Source organism: Glycine max, chromosome 20 (assembly GCF_000004515.6).
Source record: "Glycine max cultivar Williams 82 chromosome 20, Glycine_max_v4.0, whole genome shotgun sequence".
Classification (NCBI taxonomy): Eukaryota; Viridiplantae; Streptophyta; class Magnoliopsida; order Fabales; family Fabaceae; genus Glycine; species Glycine max.
Genome location: NC_038256.2, coordinates 44,394,661 through 44,415,832, shown reverse-complemented (window position 1 = coordinate 44,415,832; position 21,172 = coordinate 44,394,661). Strand labels below are relative to the sequence as shown.

The 21,172-nt window shown below is 30.0% G+C and overlaps 2 protein-coding genes across 5 annotated transcripts; both read left to right on the top strand.

Moving 5' to 3' along the window:
- The first annotated feature begins 281 nt into the window (after positions 1-281).
- LOC100782261 (uncharacterized) lies at positions 282-9,041 on the top strand. 4 transcript variants are annotated; one of them, XM_041013398.1, is made up of 9 exons: positions 282-503; positions 1,067-1,787; positions 2,557-3,610; positions 4,271-4,523; positions 4,656-4,862; positions 6,564-6,737; positions 7,824-8,012; positions 8,109-8,222; positions 8,572-9,041. In XM_041013398.1, the coding sequence occupies exons 2-9, from the start codon at positions 1,130-1,132 to the stop codon at positions 8,887-8,889; spliced, it is 2,967 nt and encodes a 988-aa protein (XP_040869332.1). In that variant the 5' UTR covers positions 282-503; positions 1,067-1,129; the 3' UTR covers positions 8,890-9,041. The 4 variants fall into 4 exon arrangements, with proteins under 4 accessions (XP_040869332.1, XP_040869333.1, XP_040869334.1 ...); XM_041013399.1 differs by having other exon boundaries at positions 282-558; XM_041013400.1 differs by having other exon boundaries at positions 282-756.
- Positions 9,042-16,922: 7,881 nt separating this feature from the next.
- LOC100781726 (epsin-2) lies at positions 16,923-20,082 on the top strand. The gene is made up of 4 exons (XM_014772629.3): positions 16,923-17,029; positions 17,220-17,342; positions 17,480-17,641; positions 18,198-20,082. Exons 1-4 carry the CDS (start codon positions 16,923-16,925, stop codon positions 18,769-18,771), a joined length of 966 nt encoding a protein of 321 aa, XP_014628115.2. The 3' UTR covers positions 18,772-20,082.
- Positions 20,083-21,172: the final 1,090 nt, after the last annotated feature.

Below are 21,172 nucleotides of genomic sequence, written 5' to 3'. Positions count from 1 at the left end.
AGAAAATCGAGGTGTAACGTAAGTTAAACAATTAAGAAATTTTTTTATAGTATGAGAAATGGAGAAATGGAGAATGCAATTAAAAAAAACACATGTGGTATGAATGTAATTTACTCTAGAAATAAATGAAAAATAATATTTTTACATAAAGTTATATATTAAAATGAGATTACAAAAATGAGATAAAATAATTAATATATTAAAAAAATAAAAATAATATTGTAAAAAAAATGTCCCTCTGTGCGTAGGACACGCTTTTCTTGTTCAGTTCTGGTATTTCCTTCAGTTCTACTTTTCCTTTTCTTAGCCTCTCAGTTTTTCAACCTTTGACCTCTTTCATTCCAATCAATTGAAAAATCAATCACAATCACTTTCGTCTTCTTCCATTGCTCATACCAATTTCGCGTTTCCTTTTTTTTTTTTTCGAATGGGTCCCACCCCATCGTCTATCAGTTTTATTGGGCCCAATTAATTGGTCCTCTTTTTCGTTGATATCATTCGAAGTTAGCTTCTTTTTTCTCTTCTGTCCTTCTAGATTTGAATTGCATTAATTAACTGGTTCGGTTATTTCTTAATCATTATTTAATTTTCCAACATTGGTTTTCTTTTGATCACTTTGCTTATAGCTGAGTTCAGCTTTATCAAATTTTTTCTAAGTGTTGGTTTATGCTTTCTTCTACCATTTGCATGCATTTAGCTGTTTCCTCTAGAATCTGGATATCTGGTTTCTTCTTTCTGACATCATCATTCCACTCGGTAGCTTTTGTCTCTTACCTTAAAATATTTTTTCATTGGTGTCAATGTTTTATTTGAGTTCTTATTTATTAATATAGAAAAAGGAGAAAAGTTAGAATTAGTCTCACTCTGCCTTTTTGCTTCTTGTTTGAGGTGTTAACGAATATGTCTTCAATAAGAATGCATGGTTCATTGGCATCACAATTTATTTTGGTTTTGTCATTTCTGGCATCATGTGTTGTTTGTTTCTTTGTTAGTAACTATGTTAGGTAAATGTGTCTGGAATGTTTTAGAACATCTCTTTTTTGTCTAATTTTTGTTCTGTGTTTAGGTTTCATCGTTTAGAGTGAGTCAGCATAGTTGCCAAGAATAGTAGTGGTGTTTTTTTGTGAAGATGGTACTGGGAATAAGATCAAAGAGTAAAAAAAGTGTTTCAATCCAAGTTCACTACATCATCCATGTTCAGGAGATCAAGCCATGGCCCCCTTCACAATCACTGAGATCAGTTCAAACAGTACTACTGCAATGGGAAAATGGAGATCAAAATTCTGGGTCCCTACCATCCACTGCTGGCAATGGGAAAATTGAATTTAATGAATCTTTCAGGCTTTCAGTTCTTATGTGTAGAGAAGCATCCAAGAAAGGCAAACACCGTGAAACTTTCCAGAAGAACTGCTTAGAGTTTTACTTGTATGACAAGACAGTAAAGAGTCAACTGTTGGGATCAGCCACAATAAACCTTGCAGATTTTGGAATTATTAAGGAAACTAAAGCCTTAAGCATTCAGTTTAACTGCAAGAAGAGTTCCAGGATTTCTTCACAGCCATTTCTTTATGTTAATATTCAGCCATTTGATATAGAGAGTTCCAGCTCATCACCAAGCAGCAGCTTGTCAAAAGAATTGTCACTAGAGAAGGAAGGAAGCGAATCTGTATCACAATCACTAAAAGATGATGACAATCTTGAAATTGCCTCTTTTACTGATGATGACAGTGATGACATCCCTTCAAATACCTCCCAAACTAGCAGACCTGCTTCAGAGATTACTGGAGGTTTGGCCTCTCTAAATGAAAAAGTACTAAAGTTTTTTATCTTCTAATTGTGCATAATGCAAATAGATCAAACCATCAACTCTTTTTTCAAAGGCTTTGTTTTTTTACATTTTATGGACATTATCAGATCATTGTTATGATTTGGTAGTAGTTGACTTCAAATTCTTGCTGTCACCTTATTGAGCTGGATTTTTCTCAACAAAAAACCACTATGATGCTTTACTTTTGGTTATGGTATTGATTGTTTTCCTAATTACTTTTGGTATGCATTGATCATATACATCAGCATGCTTATTGTGTTTAGTTGTTAATTGGTATACAGTATGATTGTGAAGGTATGCATACATGCATTGGTATGCAGTATGATTGTGAAGGTATGCCTACATGCAATGGCATGCAGTATGCTGCTGCAATTCATGTTCTTTTGATCTTACTATATTCAGGATATGAGATGACATTATTATACTGTAGTAAATTTGTATGCTCATAACACAATTGTATATCAATAACCTCTTAAGGTTGGTTTTTAATTGTTAATTTAGCTCCAACATAAAATGTCCAAATATTTGAACTCCAAATCTGTTGACAGGTAATCCTTTTTAAATTTTAAGTAAATATATAGGGAAGGAACTAGATAGAACTATGCAGACGCATTACTGATGATGCAGTTATTCTATTGATTATCTGATCTCTAGACCAATGATAACTTATACAGAAACACAATTGTCCTGCTCTTCCATATTAATAGCCTGCCTCCATTTGATTTCAGACAGCACCAAAATCAGCAGAGGAACAGAAGGATCTCATGGAGAATTTGTTCTACCCTCAGAAAGTACTACTGCTAGCTTACTTGGAAACGCAGAGGGTGAACCATCCACACAATCCAGTGGCATCATATCTCCCTCTTCGTCTATGGTTCTGAGCTCAGATGTGGGAAATGCTTCCCATGGAAGGCCTTTATTACCTAAAATTTCCGAGGAAAGTGTCAAACTTGCTGATGCAAGTTCTGAAATTCGAAAAAGCATTCAACAATATTCTCCTTCATACATTTCATCTAGTAGTAAACCAAACTTTGAAAGATCTTTACGGTCTCAAGTGACTCAAGAGGATAGCATGACTCAAGAAGATGGCACAAGAGATCGGAGATTTAATAAAGATTCTCTGGAGAAAGTTAGCGGTGTTTCTAAAACTGGAGTTATGGACGACAAAGAGAAAACGAAGGAGGGAAGGAAAGGACAAGAACAGTTTACTATGAGGAATGAACTTTTAGAAAATGAGCTTGTTAATAATTTATCTGACGATGATTCTACAAAGAAAGGGAAATTCAATAGTACTACTCATTTGCTAAACAAGAAATTACATGATCATCCAACAAGTATTTTGATGAATGATAAAACAGAGGACGTGACAAATGTAAAATCTCCTCCACAATCTGCTGAGAACTATGGGCTGTTCATCAGCAGTCAGACCCATAATCAGGCCGAGGAAATTAATACTATGAATGATGTTCATGTTGGTACTGCTTGCCATGAAGACGTTAATGTGAATGGAAGCTTTCATAACAATGAAACTGAATTGAAGGCTGAGGTTGAAATGCTTCGAGAAGAGCTGAGGGAAGCCGCTGCTCTTGAAGTTTCAATGTACTCAGTTATTGCTGAACATGGTAGCTCATCAAACAAGGTCCATGCACCTGCTCGGCGCCTTTCTAGATTCTATTTCCATGCTTGTAGAGTTGGGTCCCCAGCTACAATGGCTACTGCAGCCCAGAGTGCTGTCTCGGGATTTGTTTTGGTTTCTAAGGCATGTGGAAATGATGTTCCAAGGTATGTAAAACTCGATTTCATAATTTTTTTTAACTATGCTGAAATGACATAAAAAAGTTCAGGAGCATATAATTGAAGATCTTGTTCTTATGAATCTAAAGTGCAGCAAGAATCTTCGATAAAAGCTGAACCTAATATAACTAACTTCCTTTTCTGACAAGGAGATTTATCTTTGAGAATCTGCTATAGTGTTTTCTTGTCTATTGAAGTTTGAGCGTGCAAAAAAGTTAAGATTGTGAATGACTGTAGGAGAAAGTTGGGGAAGCACCTTTTGAAGAGATGATTGATACTCATCTAAGGTGACTTGGTGTTGCTAGGAGAAGACCAACAAAGGCTTCAATAAGGAAAATGGATCAAATGAACTAAATTAAAATTTTAAAATAGGTAAAGGAAGAAAACTTTATGAAAAATCATTAAGAATGCATTGATCTAAGATACTAAATGGAATTCTTTTCGCTTATGTAAAAAATTGGCCTTTTCTTGAACACAACAGCATTGTTTGATTGATGTAGCCAACCCCAACTACTGGGACAAGGCTCGATTGTTGTATCTACTGAAATTTGATTGATTTAACATCATTTTCAAAAAGACCTGTTGATACTTTTCATTACGCTCATTTATTTCATACCATTTCTTAACAAACTTCTTAATCATGAATAGGTTGACATTTTGGTTCTCAAATTTAATATTGCTGAGAGCAATTGTGAGCAAAGAAGTTGAGAATATACACTTTGGTGATGGTCCATCCATCAACAGTGAAAGTGATGGAACTGGTAACACTCTTCACAAAGAAGAAAAAGACAATACAGAAAAACATTTTCATAGATGGGAAGATCCAGAAACATTTTTAGTTGCATTGGAAAAGGTTGAAGCATGGATATTCTCTCGAATTGTTGAGTCTGTGTGGTGGCAGGTAGAATCCTAACCCTTCATTTTCTTGTATTTCTTCTGATTCTTCTGCATCTTGATCTCCACTCTGCAAACTTTGATCTGAAACTGAACCACTTGTAGTTTTTCCTAATATTTTTGTGTTTGTTGTCCCCAGACTCTTACACCATATATGCAATCTGCAGCTGCTAAGAACTCTAGCTCTAGGAAAGCCTATGAGAGAAGATATCGTGTTGGTGATCAAGATCAGGGAAGTTTTTCTATTGATTTATGGAAAAGAGCTTTCAAGGATGCATGTGAAAGGATTTGCCCTCTTCGAGCTGGAGGGCATGAGTGCGGCTGCTTGCTAGTGATAGCTAGATTGGTACAATTTAACATTGATATTCCTTGATGCAATGTATTGCAATGCTGGATTTCATGACATTCTTCTTTTTATACATGTGTACGGATGTACATGTATATGTAGTAATATAATATGAAAAAACATATAGCTTGGTATCTTTGTCACTGGTGGATAAACATTATCTTGACATGTTGGAAGTTATGATTTGGGGGTATTTGTTTAAAAGAACAAAATCATTTATTCTCTAAATTTATATAGGGGATGGGGGGGTGTTGATGTGCATGTGAAGATGCTAGTATACATAAATTAAAAGCTAAAATAGAAACCATGAGGGGGAAGTCTGCACTTTTGTCAGGTAGGAGAAAACTAAAGTAACTTTTGCCATTGCTTTATGAAGATGGTGGTGTCTTAGGCTTACTGCTGTCTTTACTCTTTACTTTGTTATATCATTGTACTCTTTAGAGCTTATCTACTCCAAACCTTAAAGTATCTTCATTTTGTTTTTCTCTTTTATTTTTAACAATCAACATATGCGATATAGGTTTCTGTCCATGACTAGTTTTTTGGGGTTGGATTGTGTGCTGTTTAGTTTTTTTATAGTTGACTATTTGTACTATATTATGTAGGCAGATGGGATTGAATGGCTTTATAGATCCTAAGCTTCTGGTTGATTTGGTTCTTAACATGGAATAGATCCTCTTTGACCATGTGGTTTGGGGTGGAATGGAAATAGGCTAGTTTAAACAAGGTTTTATTTAAATGAGACTAGCATGTTAAAAAAATCCAAGGCTAAGCCTAGCCTTTTAGCTGTCATAGGCTTTCTTTTAGGTCGAGTCTGGCCTTTTTAAAAGCTTTTGGTTTGGCCTATTAGTCTACTTAAAAGCCTATTTCATATTAATGCTTTATGTAGGTGTGACCTATCTTTAAATAAACTAATCTACTAATAGGCCAATGAAAAAAACTCTGTAAAAAGTGTAAAACAAACTATAAACTATGAAAATTAGAACTACTACTAAAAGTATCAAATAGAGGTAGAAATAGGTAGACTAGACTTTATAAGAGTTGAGTCTAGCTTGTTTATATGATGTAAGCATAACTAAATAGGTTAATCTTTTGGTAAAAAAAAGGTTGGCCTTTTAGTCCTTAGGCTTTTTGAATGACCAAAAATTAGGCCTTTTTAACCAAATAAACTTTTATAAAAGTCTTAGCCTAGGTTATTTCCAAAGAAGGCTTAGTCTGGCTTGGGCTTAATGTAGGCTAGGTCATAGCCTCCCATGGAGTGGTCTGACCTATTTCCATCCCTACACGTGGTCATGACTTAATCCTCACCATGTCAATTCTTCATAATATAAAAATTGAATTTTTACATTAGATGTTCTTTATCCATGCTTAGGATCAAAGGATTTCATTAGGAGGAGACCCTACTTGTTAGAGATAAAAACTGTTCTAGACCTGCTTTTGGGTTAATTTGATTCTTGACAGTTGAGGGAAACATAGGCTTTTTTCATCTGTTTATTCTTTGTTATTTACTTCTGATCAATATTTTGTGTATGTAGAATTATTAATATCATTGATTTATTCTTGAAAAGTTCCAGGTTGTATAGATGTACATGTTCTTGTTTTCTCTGAATGATAATATGGGCTATTTGTTCCAATCTTAAAAGGACAAAAAACAAAATAAACTGCAGCCTGATTGAAATAGGACTGTTGTTGTGGTTGTAGGTAATGGAGCAGTTGGTTAGTAGACTTGATGTGGCAATGTTCAATGCTATTCTTCGTGAATCCGCTGAAGAGATGCCCATGGATCCTATATCAGATCCCATTAGTGATTCTATGGTTCTTCCTATTCCAGCTGGAAAATCAGGCTTTGGGGCTGGTGCACAACTGAAGAATGCTGTGAGTTATGAAACTGAAGTTGTTTAATGCATTCTTTCTTCTTTTAAATAACACAATATTAATCTTAATCTTTATATATTTTTCACTGTAAGTCTTACTTCCATTGCACCCACAGCAATATGCATTAGGATGACTTTGAGAAAGTTTACTTGCTGATCAAAGATTTTAAGTATTTTATGATGCTTTAGTATAATTAAGTAAAAACAAACACAATCCTATCAGTTGTTGAATCTTAAACAAATGCTACTGAAACATAGGGAGTGGATATTAGAGACAAACTCTAATTCTTTTAACTCATTTTATTTTTAGGTCAGAAAAAATTTATAGCAATTTACAAAAAAAAAAAAAATTGATGGCTCGAGAGTATATTTTGGATTCATTAACCTCATTCAAAATTTGAAAGACACTTAAAATTCAAAGCTTTTGAATTTGGATGTATTCATAATTAGCATTAATTTAGCATTATGGAATTCTTTTTTTCTTGGCAGCTCCTGATCTTAAAGCATGTCTTTCTCAAGTTTTGTTTATACAAACTCTGTACATTGTGCCTGTAAAATTGTTGCAGGATGGCACAAAAACAAAATTGAATAAATTTTAAGTTATATAATTAGTGATGTAGGTAGTGGGCATTTTGGGCGATGAAGTGCTAATAAAATAAAAAATGAATGTAGCAGAAATGAGCATGCTGAGGTGAATGAGTGTGTACACAAGAAAAGAGAGTAGGAATGAATGTATTTATCAGTGTTATAATAGCATCAACTGAAGAGAAGATGATGGAAACTCGCTTAGTTTGATCATGTGAGAAGAAGACCAGTAGAGGCTTCAGTGAGAAAGGTGGATCAAATGGAAGTTAGTTCAATCAAAAAAGGTGGAGAAAGACCTAAGAAAACTTGAGAAAACATCTAGTAAAACCTTACACTAAATGGTTTGACTGAAAATTTGGTGCTTGATAGAGCTTAATGTCGTAGATACATCCATGTAGCCAACCTTACCTAATAAAATTAGTTTGGTTGCTATTGCATGAAGGATATATATGTCATATATGATGTTCGTTCTCTTGAGTAACTTTTTATTATCTGTACTCAGATTGGTGACTGGTCAAGATGGCTTTCAGATTTATTTAGCATTGATGATAGTGACTCTCGTGAAGTTAGCAATGAAAACAATGAATCCAAATGTGAATCATCCTTCAAACCTTTCCAATTCCTTAATGCTTTAAGTGATTTAATGATGCTTCCATTGGACATGCTTGCAGATGGGTCCATGATAAAAGAGGTTGGATCAAACTTCTTTATTGTTGACTTTTCTTTTCTTAATTTTGTTTTTTTGAGAAACTAATTCTAAACTTGTATTATGAGAAAAATTCTGCAGGTTTGTCCTAAATTTGGTATATCATTAATAAAACGAGTTGTCTACAATTTTGTTCCCGATGAATTCTCCCCAGGGCCTATCCCTGATGCTGTGTATGACGCCCTGGACAACGAGGTTGGTTAATTTTTAGCATGCTTTTGCTCTGTTTGAGTATAAGCAATAAATATTAGAGTGTTAGCACTATACTCTGAATTGCACTCTTTTTAATACATTTTGTTACTATTGGTAAAAATAATGAAAATTACAAAATCATGGCCGAAACTCTTAAATAAGAAGTGAGGCCCACCAAATTTTGTACTTTAAATTTAGAACAATAGTAAAAGAATGTCAAAAAGAGAATATCGGAGAGGGTGTTGCTAGCATTTCTCGTGACTCATAAGAACTGTGGTGTAGGAGTTGATTATTGCAATGTCTACATTCTATGTCCACCTAAGGATTGTTTTATTGGATTTTCTTATTTTAGGATATTCAGGATGGTGAAGGGGCCATTACAAGCTTTCCATGTCCTGCTGGTTTCACGCTCTATGCACCACCTCCAGCTTCTTCGGTTGTGGGCAAGCTACAAGAAGTGGGAAACAAAACTTCACTAAGAACTGGGTCATTTGTGCTCAAAAAGTTATATACCAGTGATGATGAACTTGATGAATTGGATTCACCACTTTCTGCTCTTGGTATGGATGACTCATCACTTTCATCCAAGGAAAAGCTTGCACTAGTTAAGGGAGGCCGCAAGGTTGTACGATATGAGCTCTTGCGAGAAGCGTGGAAGACTAGTGAATGATGTTCCTATCAATGTTTTTTCTTCTTGTATATAATATGTATCTGAAATTTAGCCCAATATATTTTGTATTTTTTAAAAATAAAAATCTTGGCCTTACAATCTTGTACTTTTTATACCCATAAAAGTTGAAGGAAGTTCCTGTAGTTTTTTGATGTTTTCTTCCAAGACAACTACTACTCTGGCATATTCCACATCTTAATAGAGTTTTTTTTTGGGAGGCAAATAGTTATTTTTGTTCTTGAATGTGTAAAACGTTGACAAATTTGTTCCCGAAAAATAAAAATTCAAATTTTAGTTTTCAAAAATAAAAAAAGTGTAACAAATTCATCCATATGCTAACTTCCATCTGTTAGCGTTAATGAAAAAAAAAAAAACCTACCTGACACAAATTTGTTAGCGTTTTATACATTCGGGGATGAAAATGACTATTTACTAAAGTATAATTTAATCTTTATCTTCTCTCTTTTTTTTAATCATTATAAGCATAACATTATAATAAACATTTAAAAAAATAAAAAAAGTCAGAACAAACATAATAGTAAGCATAATTTAGTCTCCGAAAGTGGAAAAAAGTGTAACAAATTCATCTAGTCGTTAACTTTCATCCATTATCGTTAATGAAAAAGTCTATGTGGCACATTTAAGGACAAATTTGTCAATATTCTACACATTCATGAACGAAGTTGACTATTTACTCAAAATATAATTTAATCTTCATCTTTCTCTCCTCTTTTAATCGTTGCATGCATAATAACACTACAATAAGTACTTTAAAAAAGCCAAGCAAACATAAGTTAGAACAAATATCATAATAAACATAATATTTATTAATAAGCATAATCTGTTTGTTGTTCTAAAATTTCATCTTTCGGATACGAATTTGTCGGTGCTCTACACATTCAAAAGACGAATATCACTATTTACCTTTTTTTTTTATTACATACTAGAGTATATTTTTCTTTTATTACTTAATAGAGTGTATTTTAGAGGACACTTGAAATCAACTATATAATTTATGACAATATATATACTTTATTAATACTTTAATCAATGGATATAATTTTAGACTTTAGTTTTTAAATTTCACTCTTGTTTTAGAGGACATTATAGTTGCATTCTAAAGGTTAGGTATTTTTAATTGAAAAGCATATGACTTTTCCATTGAAAAAAATATTCTTTTATGTTTCTTAAAATCTCTCAAATTAATTACCTTCAAAAAAATTATTTTTGTTAATTTTTCTCTAAATCTTAGTTTTTTTTTAAAATATGATAAAACTTATTGCAATCTTAGTTGCTAATATTTTCTTTATTATAAATGCTAGTGACATTTTCTTTAACACTCTTTTGTTATTGGTTGAAATTTATTAAAAAAAATCATTAATTTTGATGGATCATAATGTCATATTGCTAAATTAAGAGAGAAGATCATTAAATGAGGAGTATGACCCACCCAAATTGATGATTTATAATAAATTTTAATCAATTATAAAGAGAGTACTAAAAAAAGTGTCAAAAAGAATATCATTAATATTGATCTTTTCTTTACTTACAAATTCACCTTCTTTATATTAATTCAATAATTAATACTTATTTTAAAATGGCATAATATCTTAATCTACTTAAATAATTAACGATTTTTTAATTTTAAATTCTTTTAAATTAATGATGCATCTCTTATCATAATTTAAAATCTTTGTTACTTAATTTATGCATTTTAAGTATTTTTTAATTTTAAAAGTACACATACAATGCACGAGATATGCATAAAATATTAAATATTAATTGATTCTATAAGTAAGGCTTAATTATTTTTCTATCCATAATATAGTGCAATTCTTTGATTTTTGTCCCCAAGATTTTAATTGTGAAAATTAGGTTTTTTTAGGTATTGTAATTGTGGAATTTTGATCCTTTGTTGAATATTTCATAGATTTTTTGACGTAATGATGATATGTTGATGAAATGACAATTAATATACATATATGTTTGTGTGGCTTAATAACGCTTTTGGTCTCTTAGATATCAAAATCGCAAGAGATCAAAACAAGAAGGTTAGCATATATGTCAGGTAAAACATTAGTTGTCATATAAAAAATTGTGCAATTACAATACATTAAGGACTCAATTTGCATAATTAGAATATAAGAAATCAAAATTACACAATTATAATACCTAAGAAATAAAAAATACAATTAAACTTATAAGTAAATATAAATAAAGAAGGTAATTAATCTTATCATCATATAATATACTGACTATATAATATTTTCTTTGCAAATTATTTTGCAGGTAGGGGTAAAAATATAAATTAAAGAGGGAGTGTGAAAGTGTGACTGACATATTAAGTGTATTTATAAAAAAAATGAATATTTTGTTAGTTGATTTTTTTATTTTTGTTTGACACATTACATATATATAGGCTGCTAATATATGGAATTTTCATATATATAAAAGGGGGAAATATGGTTATGATCCTGTACTTTTAAAATTGATATTATTTTTTTAAAAAAAATCAGATAATATGTGAATTTTGACCTTCCTCCGATTTTGTGTAAATAAAAAGTTGTCACTAATTATTAAGTTTAAACATGATAAAGGAATAGATTCATATTTTTTCAAAAGTTAAAGACTACATTTGTCAAATTAAAAGTATATAGACCAAAATTAAGTTTAAATGAAATTACAAGCAGACTGAAAACATTTTTTTTTATCACAATAAGAATTTTGAGTTTGAGTTTCTAAAATTATATTTGTGTGAAAAATTAAAAAAATTAAGTATTCATTTAGTTTTTATATTTGTATAAACTTTACGTTTTAGTTCTTATAATTAAAAAAAATTATTTTTTTTATACCCATGACATTGATATAAAATATTTATCAGATCTATTAATAAGTAAGCTATTAAAAAATTTCACTGACTACTTTCTTAAAAAAATTATTCATTTAAGTCCCTACACATGTTACATTTTTATTAAAATAAATATACACATACATGTATTACTTTTAATCCCTTCTAGTTATTATATATAATTTTTAATCACTTTTAATTTCTAATGTCTAAATTTATAGGAACTAAAAGAATTAAAAATAGCATATGTATAAGAACTTAAAAGAATAATGTTTACAGTTAAAAAAGCAATTTTAAGTATGAGAACTAAAAGAAAAATATATATAATTATAAGGACTAAATAAGTAATTAAACCAAATTAAAATATAAATTTATTTGTTATACTTATTTAATTATACTAATATTTTTACTTAATTTGATTTGATTTAGTTGAATGTTTAATGAGGTGCGAAAATGTTAATTAATTATTTAGTTTCTATAGTTTTAAAAAAATTCTTTTATCAATATGTGGCTGTTTTAAGTGGAATTGGATCAGATTCCTTAAGTAAAATATTTAGTTTAAGTTTTGTAGATGAAAAAAAGTATTTAATATAAAAAATAATTACTAAATTAAGGTGCTCAATGAGGTTATACAAATGAAATGAAGACTAAAAAAAAGAAAAATCATATGTGTAAAGGGACTAATTAAAGGGATATCATTAAGTATAGAGATTAAAAAAAGAGTTTTTTTTTAACCGACCGAGTTATATTTTTATTATACATACAATAAAAGATTTTGTTTTCTGTACTTTAATGGTAGGAGATCCGCAATTTAATTAAAATCTGTCTTTAAATTGTTTCATGCCAAAAGGTCTATCTAATTAATAATTATGGATAAACCAAATTGGAATGCTTTGAAAAAATTTAAATCCCATTTATGACTCAAACATTAAAAAAATCTTAATAACCTTTACAAAAGGAAGAAAATAAATAAAATGTGACCAGTATATAAAAAGGAAATATTATTATTATTGTTATTATTATTATTAATATTATAAAATATCAGAAGACATGAATCTGGCTAATTTATCCTAGATTTTTACATGTCAGAAAAACTATAATAATTTCAGACAAATCTTATTGATATGGAATATTTTGTATATTTTTTTAATTTTTTATTAACTAGTTGATACATTAACTATAAAAATTTTAATAATTACCAAAAAATGAAGGGAAATATAATAATGAAATTAGGGAAAGAAACTAATTAAGAAAGAATCCCAATTAATAACTTTATTCTTTTGAAGGATAGTATATTCCGAAACTTGACATTATACATTAGAAATTTAATTAGTGACAATGCACATGATAGAGCGATGTTATCACTTCAATAAATTATTTATTTATTTCTTCATTTTCCACTTACAGTGTCTAGTAAATATTAATTGAATAATAATTTAGCATTATCATATTTATTTTTTATTCATTAAAAATAAAATATTAAATACTTTTATATTGGTAAAATATAATATATTTATTTTTTCATTTAATATTATGTATAAAATGATTGAATATTAACAACAAAGTATGGTAAGAATTTATTTAATAAACTTTATTTAATACACCTTATTAATTATTTTGAAGTATTAAATAAATGTTTGTCTTATCTTCAAAAAAGAAGTAAATATTTGTAATTTCAATTGAATAGTAACAGATTTTATCATGAATGCGTATGTCAAAGAGTAAACAGTGCAATATTTGAGTTTAAAAAAGAATTTAATTATTAAATAAAAACGAGAAGATTTAAGTTACTTTGAGAGTAATTATTGGTAAAGTTATCCCTTTCAATAACTCTTTATTTTTTTTTCATTTCAATAACTTTACAATATCAAACTAAATTAATTCAATCATTGAATATTTTGATATTAATTCAATGGTCGCACATGTCAAATTTCAAATAAATATCACATTTGTAGTTTTGTAATCTTATTGACAGTATTTACTTATATTTTGATAATGTATAAGTGTTAAATTGAATTTATTTAATAAAGAAATAACTTTATCAAGATTTACTCTTAAGTAACTTGGCCATTCCTTATAAAAATATATACACAAAATTATTATGTCAGTAATGTTAAACTTTTTTTTATCTTAAACACTTTTCTTCTTAACTTATTTTTCTTATCGTAGTATTTACTTTTTATACGGTTTTTTTTCATATTTAGAAATTTATTAAATATTCTAAGAAACATTAATTAAATTTTAAAATGTTCATTTATGCAATTAATGTGTGTAAACATTTTTTTCATATATAAATATCTATTTGAGTGCCTGAAGTGCTCACTCATGCTTTGCTCTTTGTGAATTCTTTTCTTCAAAAAAAAAAAAAAAAACCATGCCCATGAATATCAGCAATTTTTTTAACAATAGCTATCAGCCGAGTTTTTTCAACTCTGGACAAGACCCTCGGCAAAACAGCCAAAATGGTTTTAGATGTAGATTGTGCAACCATGTTTTCCCTAGCTACCAAGCACTCAAAGCCCATTTTGAGTCTCATTTTACTCTAGAAAACCCTGCCATTAGAAATCTTTATTCATCAAGCCATGTCAACTCTCAAAGAGGAATGATTCCCAACCCTTTGCGGCCCAATTTTCCTAGGCCAATGGTGATGCAGGAAACAAGAAACTTTGTTAACATGAATTTCCAGGCACCACCCCAACAACCTATGGTGATGCCTCAATCTAGAGCAAACCTATTTCCTCTTGTTATCCAACATAATGTTGCTGCTTCACAATCACTTCAAGGTCCACCACAGGCTACACAATTTGTCAATAATTATGTTGAAACGGCTCATTTGCTTGCTCCACCAATCCACCAAGGGGAGATGGAGGTTTCTCCTATTGATGGAACTAAGCCATATATCGATCTACTGGATAAACCCATCGACAACAATTGAGTTTTCAATTAGGTTATTATTAATGGTGAGGGCATTGGATCTAGCTTTAAGGCTTTAGAGCTTTAAAGGATTATTTCTTAATTCATTGTTATTGTGAGTTATTTATGATGTTGGTGGTTGTGAAAACTACCATATCATGTAGTATGTTTTTAGCTTAAAGTAAAATTGTGTCTTTAATTATGAATTTGTCTTTATGTTGAGTTATGTATTAAAGTGTTGTTGCCTGGATTCTCATCTTGGCTTAAAGATGTTGAAGTTATAGAGAATGAGAAAATTTCTTATTGAATAGAAGTGTTGATTTGTGTTTTTTGTAAATGAAATTTTCATGTGCAATTTGCCCTTTCTCTTAGTGAATCTTAATTTTCATCATTATTCAAGGTTTAAATTATAATCAGAATACCTTAAAAAAATAGTTATAATTGAGGTGCGACTACGCAAGTATAAATAATTCCCAAATTCAAGATATTTATGGTTTCAACCAAATATGAGTTCAAAATTTAAAATTTATGATATTCTCAAATTACTTAAAGATGCTAATGATACAATGAATGATAGAATAGTGAAAAAAAATGTGAATATGTTTTTTAATTATTAATTTTTCCAAGGGATATTTTCCTTTGTCTTAAATGAATATTAATTTGCTCCTTTTATTTAATCTTTTAAATTATAATTTTTGTCTGAGTGATATTGGACTCAATCCTATTAAATAAGGTCTTCAATTTGAATTTTGTGATAAAAAAATGATTAGAAGAAAAAATTTCATTAAAAATGATTAATCAAATTTTTCGACGGAAATTAATCATCACTAAAATTGATAAAAACATATGTAGAATATTTGTAATTTTGTCCTAGATGAGATTGATGAGGTCTAGAATTTGAAATTTGTGATTTCCATTTTGACTTAAATATGTTAGTAATAAAAAAATGACAAATACTATGTAAAAATGTTGATTTTGTTATTAATATATTCAATCCTTGTTTTAAAACCCAACTTGACCCGAACTTTGGAACTGGTGGCCTGATCGAGTTAGGTTGCACATCGAATTGGTCTTGTAGTTTGCCCAACGTCCCGTACTAGGATAAAGCGCTCATTGCCACTGCTCCAGAGCGTCCAAAATGACATAGCATCGACATATATTATATTTATCTTATACATATAATGTTTATGCAAACTTTTAAACAAAATATGCTAAAATCTCACTCTCTTGATTCCTGGACCCCAAATAGAATTAGCAGCGCACAGATTAATTAGTAATTCACTAATTTGATCATTGATCCGGTGATCTAGTGCTTTGACCGGATTGATGATGTGTTCAATTTAAATATACATTCAAGTATTGGTAAAAAAACCTCAATGCTTGATTTTTCTAATAACATATCCAACGGCAAAGACTCACAAATGTAAACTTATTCTATAACATGATATTCTTCAGCTTAAAAACCAATGAGTTAATTATGAGTGCATTAACAACCTGCACTAAATTTTTTATTTAATGATTTTATATATTAATGAGAAAAAATGTAAGCATAATTATTGAAAAATAACTAAGTTCCACATCACCTAAAAATAAAGTCAAATTAAAATATATAAATGAGGAGCAATCCTTACTCTTTGAGCTAACTTTTGAAGTTGAGTTAGACTTCTCACATTATTCATTATAAGAATAATTTGTATATTAAAGGGTTTTTTAATAATTGTCTAATTAGATTTACAGCATTATACTTGTCTAATTATTGTTCTGAGACTTTTTCCCTATATTTCAATGTTTGATAATACACACAATGAGAAACTCTTACTTCATGAAAAATGTGTTTTCAATGATTTTGCCTTGGGAAGGAATTGATTAACCCAGGGAAGAAAAGGATAGATCATAGGGGAAATTAGTATCAATAGAAGTGTGAGTCTTGATGGTCGTTATTGTGTGAAGATCCTAGTTTTCAGTAAAGGCAATATTATGCAAAAATTATGGCTATAGGCAAATTCATAAACTATATTCGGTCAACTTTCTATTATTGGCCCATTCTCTCTTTTCTCGTTTCCTCTTTTTTTCTTTCACCAATGAGCACTATTCCTGCTTTGTCTGAGCTATAATTTTGGCTATCCATGAATTAATATGTTCTTATAGCCACCAATCAATTCACTTCCATGGTTTCTCCTCTTTTATTTGCCATTGAGTATCATATTTTATTAACCAATGTTAATAGAACTATATTCACAAACAACCACTTGAAAGTTTGATCTAAGTAGTAATGGGTAGCTTATTCCTAGGGCAAATAAAAAAGCAGACATCAACTTTCCTACAAGAAAAGTACAAATCTGCTAGGATGGCGTTTACTGATGTTTCTGAAGCAGAAATGTAAGTGCTTGTGTGTATGTGTATAAACATAGTAATGTACAATTTATTGATAATATTATATATGTTGTACTCACCCAAGTTACTAATATATAAATGTAACTCTTATATGGTTAATTCATATTCATGGTTTCCAAAAGACTTTGGTTACTATAAGATTAAGGGGCATTAACATATAATACTATATCATTAGGCTGGCTGAGGAAGCAACAAATAAGGATGATTGCTGCCCTCATGCCAAAACTATGACTAGAATTGCGGAGGCATCATTTGACGTAGATGAATATTGGAGGATTGTTGATGTTCTTCACAAAAGGTATGCTTGTTCATTGGCACCCTTTTTGCCTAAGTTTTTAAGCTAGCATTATTATATATTTCAAATTTATAATAAATGTGTCATTCCTCTAGAGTTTATATATCCTTTGGTTGTTTACTATATCATTTAAAGTGCAGGTTGTATAACATTGATTGGGATCAATGGAAGCAATCCTACAAAGCACTAGTTCTTCTGGAATTCTTGTTGACCCATGGTACTCGAGAGTTTGCTCAAGAATTTCAATGTGATGCAGAAATTATTGAAGAACTAGGAATTTTTACTCATATTGATAAAAAAGGGTAAACTTTAAATAAAAATCCATTAATTTGTGGTAAATCACATTCAATGGTGTATAACAATTTGTTTATTTTTAAAAATTGAGAGATAATGAAAATGCATATTAGGATGGAAACTGAAAGACAAAAGTTACAAGTGTCAGTGTAGGAAGAAAAATGGCAACATGTAAGGTTTAAATTGCTGTAGGGAATTTTTTTAATATACTTAAATAGTGATTCGATGATGTTTATATTTCAAACTAATCTGACCATATAGAAGAGAAGAGGTAACATTTCTGATGTAGTAGTTGGATTTTTTTTTCCAAAGCCAAAGTCAAAATTTATTAATCAAGAAAACTCCAGCACAAGTTGTGTCCGAGTATCAATATAAAGCAGCAAATGATGCTACATAGTTATCGCTTATGTGTAGTTGGATTACCTTGACATGAAATAATAAATTGAAAACATGGGAGCTAGTTGATTTTCATATATTGCTTTATAGTATACTTTAAATTTCTTATAAGTCATGATTTCGATTTTCATTTTCATTCCTATACTTGATTAAACTTATTTATTTCAGGTTTAACTGGGGATCAAGAATGCTAAAACTATCAGAGCAAATACTCAAGCTTTTACAGGATGAAGAAGCTCTCATAGAAGCACGTTTGAAGGCTCTCAAAATAACAAATGAAATACAAGGCTTTGGAAGTTCACTCAACTCTCCAACTTCATCATCACCATCACCTTGCTCTTTATCATCTGAAGCATCACAAGGATCTTCTTGTTTCTATTCACTTTCTACTACAAGTACCCCTACTTACATATTTGATTCCAATGATCAGCTAAACAAACATCACTCACCCTCCATAGCAAATGATGGTAATATTAATATAGTCCTCCCGCCAAAGAATGTGACCAAAAACCATGTTTGGAAACGTCTTGCAGGTGAAGAGAATAATATTTTGATTGATTCTGATGAGGATGAAGACATGGAAAAACCAAGAGGGTTTGTAAGTGAAATTTGCTCAAAGATTATTGGTGGTAGTCCCATAAAAGGAGATAATCGTGAAAAGATTGAATTTAGATGCCTCTCTGATGTGGGGAGCAAGGTGACCCAAAAGAAATTTGATCGCCAATATTCAATTTGGTTTTAAAGGGAGAGAATGTAATGGCAGGAGGGAAAAGCTAGGCCATATGCATGAGTAACATGTGTTAAAGGAAACATAGATAATGTCTCCAGAAATTCATATTAATTTAATTTGTAACATGTTTTGTCTGTTGAATGTGAAGTACAAAATATGATACTTTTTTTTTTCTTGATGTTTACATAATTACTAGTTGAGAGAGAAGTATCTACCATTCATGTATTGTGAAAATGAAACATAGCAACTTTTATTGTTCTCTCTAAAAGAAATGTGAATTATATATAATGTCCATATCAACTGTCATACCGGATAACCCTCAAATGGAAACTGATCGAATCACATATTTTTAGTCCTCTAAAACTTTTTATTTTTATTTTTAGTCTCTTTTTTTTATATTTAAAATTAGTCTTAAATATAAAATAAATAAGAAAATTGAGGATGCCAGATACTTATATCCAAATTGATATCCTTACTTATAATGAGTGGTAATATAGATAATAAGACCATAATAGCCACTAGTAATAGCTTGATATCTCACAGTAGCCACGCGCTGCATTATTAGATGAACCCAATTTTGGACTAACCAAGATGATCTTTGAAACTACAGCCTTCAGAGAATTCCAAGAAAAAACAATTGCTTTGTGGCAGCTGCCTGGCCCAATTCGAAAGATTCACAAAACATTTTTGACTCTTACAAGACATAACTCATAAGTTCGGCGGCCAACACAAAATAACTACTTGTATATAGGAGTGATAAACTAAGAGTTTGATTAATTCAGAAATCTAAGAATATTAGTTAAAAAAAATATTTATTATATAAATTGTTGGAAAACGTAAAAAAAAAAAAAAAAAGACAGACAATATAATTTTTTGTGTTCCAATAAAAACATCTTAGCCAATATACTTGTAGTAATGGTTAACATTTGCGATAAACTAATTAAGGTACTGCTACTTGAGTGCAAAGAAAATAATGTATTGAAACTTTCATGTCTACCTCCAACTCAGCAAATATAAAAAGGCAGATGAACGACCACCATTTAATCACCCATTTATTACCAATACAAACACTTAATTTGGTCCAGTGTCGGAGAAATGCCATCCACTAACGTCGATCAACAAATCTCACTGATTAAATTAAGTTTACTTACAGTTGTATTTTTATTTATATACTCCAGTATAATTGAATTTTCTATTCAATAAGTGTCCATTCATATGTAAAACTTGAAATGGCTTTGTTTTTATTGTTTATTTTTAACAATGTCCGGTGGTGATGAGATTTGACAGTGATTTTGTTAGTAACACGTTCAGATTTTTTATTTTTTATTTTTTTTTAGAAACACGTTTAGCAAGTAGGGGAAGCAAGTTTGGAAGGATTATTTTTAAATCTCTAAAAAATATCTTCAAATATTATAGAAAAGTCATGATACATTTTTAAATATTTAAATTCAATTAAGTTTGATTTTTTTGTAATATTTAAATAAAATAAATATGTAACAAGTCGTTGGTCTTGAGCAATATTAAACTCAATAAAATTTAAAAAAAAATCAAAATCATATACTATTACAGTTCAAATTAAATGGTCCAAAAAGAAAAAAAAAATAGATACGCCGAAAAGAAATGATACACACCAAAAAATAACAGACAAGAATTTTATTGAGGAGTTACCATGTCCTGTGATCTGGAGATATGAGATCTCACAAGCATGCTTATGTTTGTGCACAAGTTTGTCGGTTTGAACGAAGACATTATTATTTTACAATATAACGCGTAGTCAATTATTTCCGTTACATTCATGGTATCTAAATATTATACTAATTTTCAGGCAGTTTAATATAAAAACCAATATATAAGAAACAGATGAGCAAAAGGCAACATAATTATATCTCTTTAGAAAAAGACTGTGGGAAGCAACTAGGCAGAAGCATACAATTTTATATGGAAACATAAATAAATGCTACTATATGTTGTTCATGAGTATATTCCTCTTCATTTACAATGATTGAGGGATTTGGTGGTGATGATGATGGTTCGTTTCTTCATCATAACTTAAGAATATAGATTCCTCCTCATCGTCTCTTCTAAAGATCTCTAGGAAAAAAAGTGTTCAAAATGCAATTGACGCCTCGTGGGTATTTTGGCTTTTCAATTAGCTTCAAAATGTGTTGATAATTCATAATCGATTCATTTCTATCTCGTTTCCTTTGTAATGTACTTAACCAATGATATCTATCTACTACTCTATTTTCACCCGTCGTGTTTTTATTTGGTAAAAAAGTTTAATTGATTATCGGATTAAACCCATAATTAAAAGACATCACGACAAATTATTTAATTTTGTATACTTTTTTATTTTTTTGTAAAAAATCACTTAATTATATTTTTAGTCCAATACTTTGGTCTTAAAGATTTT